General features: G+C 29.8%; 1 protein-coding gene and 1 long non-coding RNA gene across 2 annotated transcripts; both read left to right on the plus strand.

The window, feature by feature from the left end:
• Positions 1 to 401: 401 nt before the first annotated feature.
• Positions 402 to 1,446, plus strand: LOC114166654. Its single transcript, XR_003599974.1, has 3 exons — positions 402 to 473; positions 916 to 962; positions 1,426 to 1,446. It is a non-coding gene; the product is annotated as an uncharacterized LOC114166654 (long non-coding RNA).
• Positions 1,447 to 2,219: 773 nt separating this feature from the next.
• On the plus strand, positions 2,220 to 2,659 carry LOC114165292. Its single transcript, XM_028049945.1, has 2 exons — positions 2,220 to 2,304; positions 2,387 to 2,659. Exons 1-2 carry the CDS (start codon positions 2,224 to 2,226, stop codon positions 2,657 to 2,659), a joined length of 354 nt encoding a protein of 117 aa, XP_027905746.1. The 5' UTR covers positions 2,220 to 2,223.
• Positions 2,660 to 2,943: the final 284 nt, after the last annotated feature.

Genomic DNA, 2,943 nt, shown 5'->3' on the forward strand with positions numbered 1-2,943 from the left:
TTCTTCTCTAACATCTTCTTCTGTTCATCTTCTTCTTTTCATCGAGTTGTTTTTAAATCGCAAAAAAACGACTATGGAGATGGTTTATATTTTTTTCTGAGCTTTGTTCTGTTCATCTTCTTCTGTTCATCATTTTTTTTTCTTTACAGCTTCAACTGACGCTTACAAAGACATGCATCCGAGATTTGCCGTTCATCTGTCCATTTTTTTGTGGATATCTATTTTTCTTCTTATATTTGTCAGATCTAACTTTTTCATGCGTTTTTTACAGGTTTAAACCAGAAGTCTATTTATTTTGATTTTCTCAAGCAAGCATCTCTTTTCTTCTTATATTTTGTCAGATCTAACTTTTTCATGCGTTTTTTTACAGGTAAGAACCCAGAAGTCAATTTTATTTTGAATTTCTCAAGCGAACAACTCATTTTCTTCTTATATTTTGTCAGATCTAACTTTTTTCATGCGCTTTTTTACAGGTAAGAACACAGAAGTGATTTATTTTGAGTTTTCTAAAGCGAACAACTCATTTTCTTCTTATTTTTTGTCAGATCTATCTTTTTCATGCGTTTTTTACAGGTTTAAACCCAAAAGTCGTTTTTTATTTTGAGTTTTCTCAAGCGAACATCTATTTTTCTTCTTATATTTTGTCAGATCTAACTTTTTTATGCGTTTTTTTACAGGTTTAAACCCAGAAGTCGATTTTATTTTGAGTTTTCTCAACCAAACAACTCATTTTCTTCTTATATTTTGTCAGATCTAACTATTTTCGTTTTTTTACAGAACTAATATGGTTCACTGAGACATATGGTTTTATTACGCAGATTTCGTTTTCATTTTGACCTTTCTCAAGCGAACAACTCATATTCTTCTTTTATTTTCTCAGATCTAACTAATTTTTTCCGATGATGGTATTTCTAGGATTGCTACATGTCTAATATGGTTCACTGCGACAGATTTAACATCAGGTTTATAAAAAAAATTTATCTAACTATTTTTGGCGTTTATGTACTTGATCTAACTGTTTCTTATATTTTTCTTCTGTTTACATGCTTCAAATCAAGATTTCAAACTGATTCAAGAGTCTTTTTCGCTGTACAACTTAACTGGTAAGTAATTTGTATCAAAATCTACCTTTTTATTTACCAATTTATCTGTATTTTTCCACCTTTTACAAGCAACCCGTTCATCTTCTTCATTTTTCTACCTTCAACTCTCTTGGTGTCATTTTTTTTTCGTTCATGGTATTTTTTTAATAATGCATTCTATCAGCAGATCTTTTTATTGTTACCCGTTTACGTTTTTATTTGGACATTTTTCAAAGAGTTCATCATACACTATATTTTTTCAAAGTTCTACACCAAAAGAGTTAATCTAACTATTTTTTCCGTTTATCTACCTTGATCTAACTGTTTTTTCTTCTGGATACAGGCTTCAAATCAAGATTTCAAAGTCATGCACGAGTCTTTTTCGCTTACAACTTAACTGGTAAGTAATTTGTATCAAAATACCTTTTTCTTTACCAATTTATCTGTATTTTTCCACCTTTTACAAGCAAACCCTTCATCTTCTTCATTTTTCTACCTTAAACTCTATTTGTGTCATTTTTTTTCATTAATGGTATTTTTTAATAATGCACTGTATCACCAAATCTCTTTATTTTTACCCAATTTTTGACTTTATTCGGACATTTTTCAAAGAGTTCTTCACATTTTTCCAATCACCGTTTACTCCATCAAAACCATTTCGTTTACAAAACGTTTTGTATTCCAACCCCTTCAAATACTGCTTCGAATTTTTTCCAAATCAACCTGTCAATCAGTATTCAAACGCATTAAATTTCGCACTGCTCGAGATAATGATGAATAACTGCTCCATCATCTGCCACACGTTATAATTACTAAACTTTACTATATTCCAATATTAAATGCCCCTTCCTGAAAAAATCAACATTAGTAAATTACATTAAATAATTCTTCTTCTACTTTTACGACGCTTCATAATTCTTTTTTTAACGTATTATTTTTTAATTCGTATTTATTATCCTGTACTTTTACCAATTCAGACTGTCCAGTATGTACGGATACTTCCAATAGCTATGATTTCTCCTATTCTTTTATATATATATATTCCCTATGTTTACCAATTCACAGTCAGACATCTGATTTTTCTACTGTTACCCATTTTCTTCTCTTACAATTATACTTAATCACAACCTATTCTCCTGCAATGGAATCCATGCTCACACCACAATCCATACTTTTTTCAGAAATGGTTGGCAGATTCATTTCTATGTTTTTGAAAGACCAGGTATATTTTTTGATTCAAACTCATGTATTTTTGTTATTTATATTTATTTATTTCTTTATTCTTAACTTGCTAATCTTTTAAGGACTTTGGACACGTCGACCGAGTGTTCATAATACGCTGTTGGAAGGACCTTGCTACTAAATGGATTGTTGTTGATTACCAAAGTAATGTTCACCATGTTACTTACAACATGGATATTCACACTCCAATGATTACCCAAGGCTGGAACCAACTAAGATCTTTCTATGGAGATCATCAACTCTCTGCAGAGGATCACCCTGAATTGTTTTTTGAAATTGAAAGTGAAAGAACAAGCAGAGATATCAAAGTTCTTTATCCATTTTTTTTGTATTAAAGTTGAAAATTTTGTATGTAATTTTGTTTGAACTTCTTATATATATCAATATATAAGAAGATTTCAATTGGACTCTTATTTTGTATGCAGTTATTATATATCTCATATAAAGTTATATTTTATTCTCTTTTATATATGTATTTTCCTTTTTTGTATTAGATTTTGTTCGACTTCATTTTAGTCAATATAAATTAGTTTTAATTAGAAATTGAATTTGTACTATACCTAGCCAAACTCAAATCAAGTAAGTAGTACACACGTTAAAACCGCATACCGCCTAGTAC

The sequence above is a fragment of the Vigna unguiculata genome, chromosome 10, assembly GCF_004118075.2.
Source record: "Vigna unguiculata cultivar IT97K-499-35 chromosome 10, ASM411807v1, whole genome shotgun sequence".
Lineage (NCBI taxonomy): Eukaryota > Viridiplantae > Streptophyta > Magnoliopsida > Fabales > Fabaceae > Vigna > Vigna unguiculata.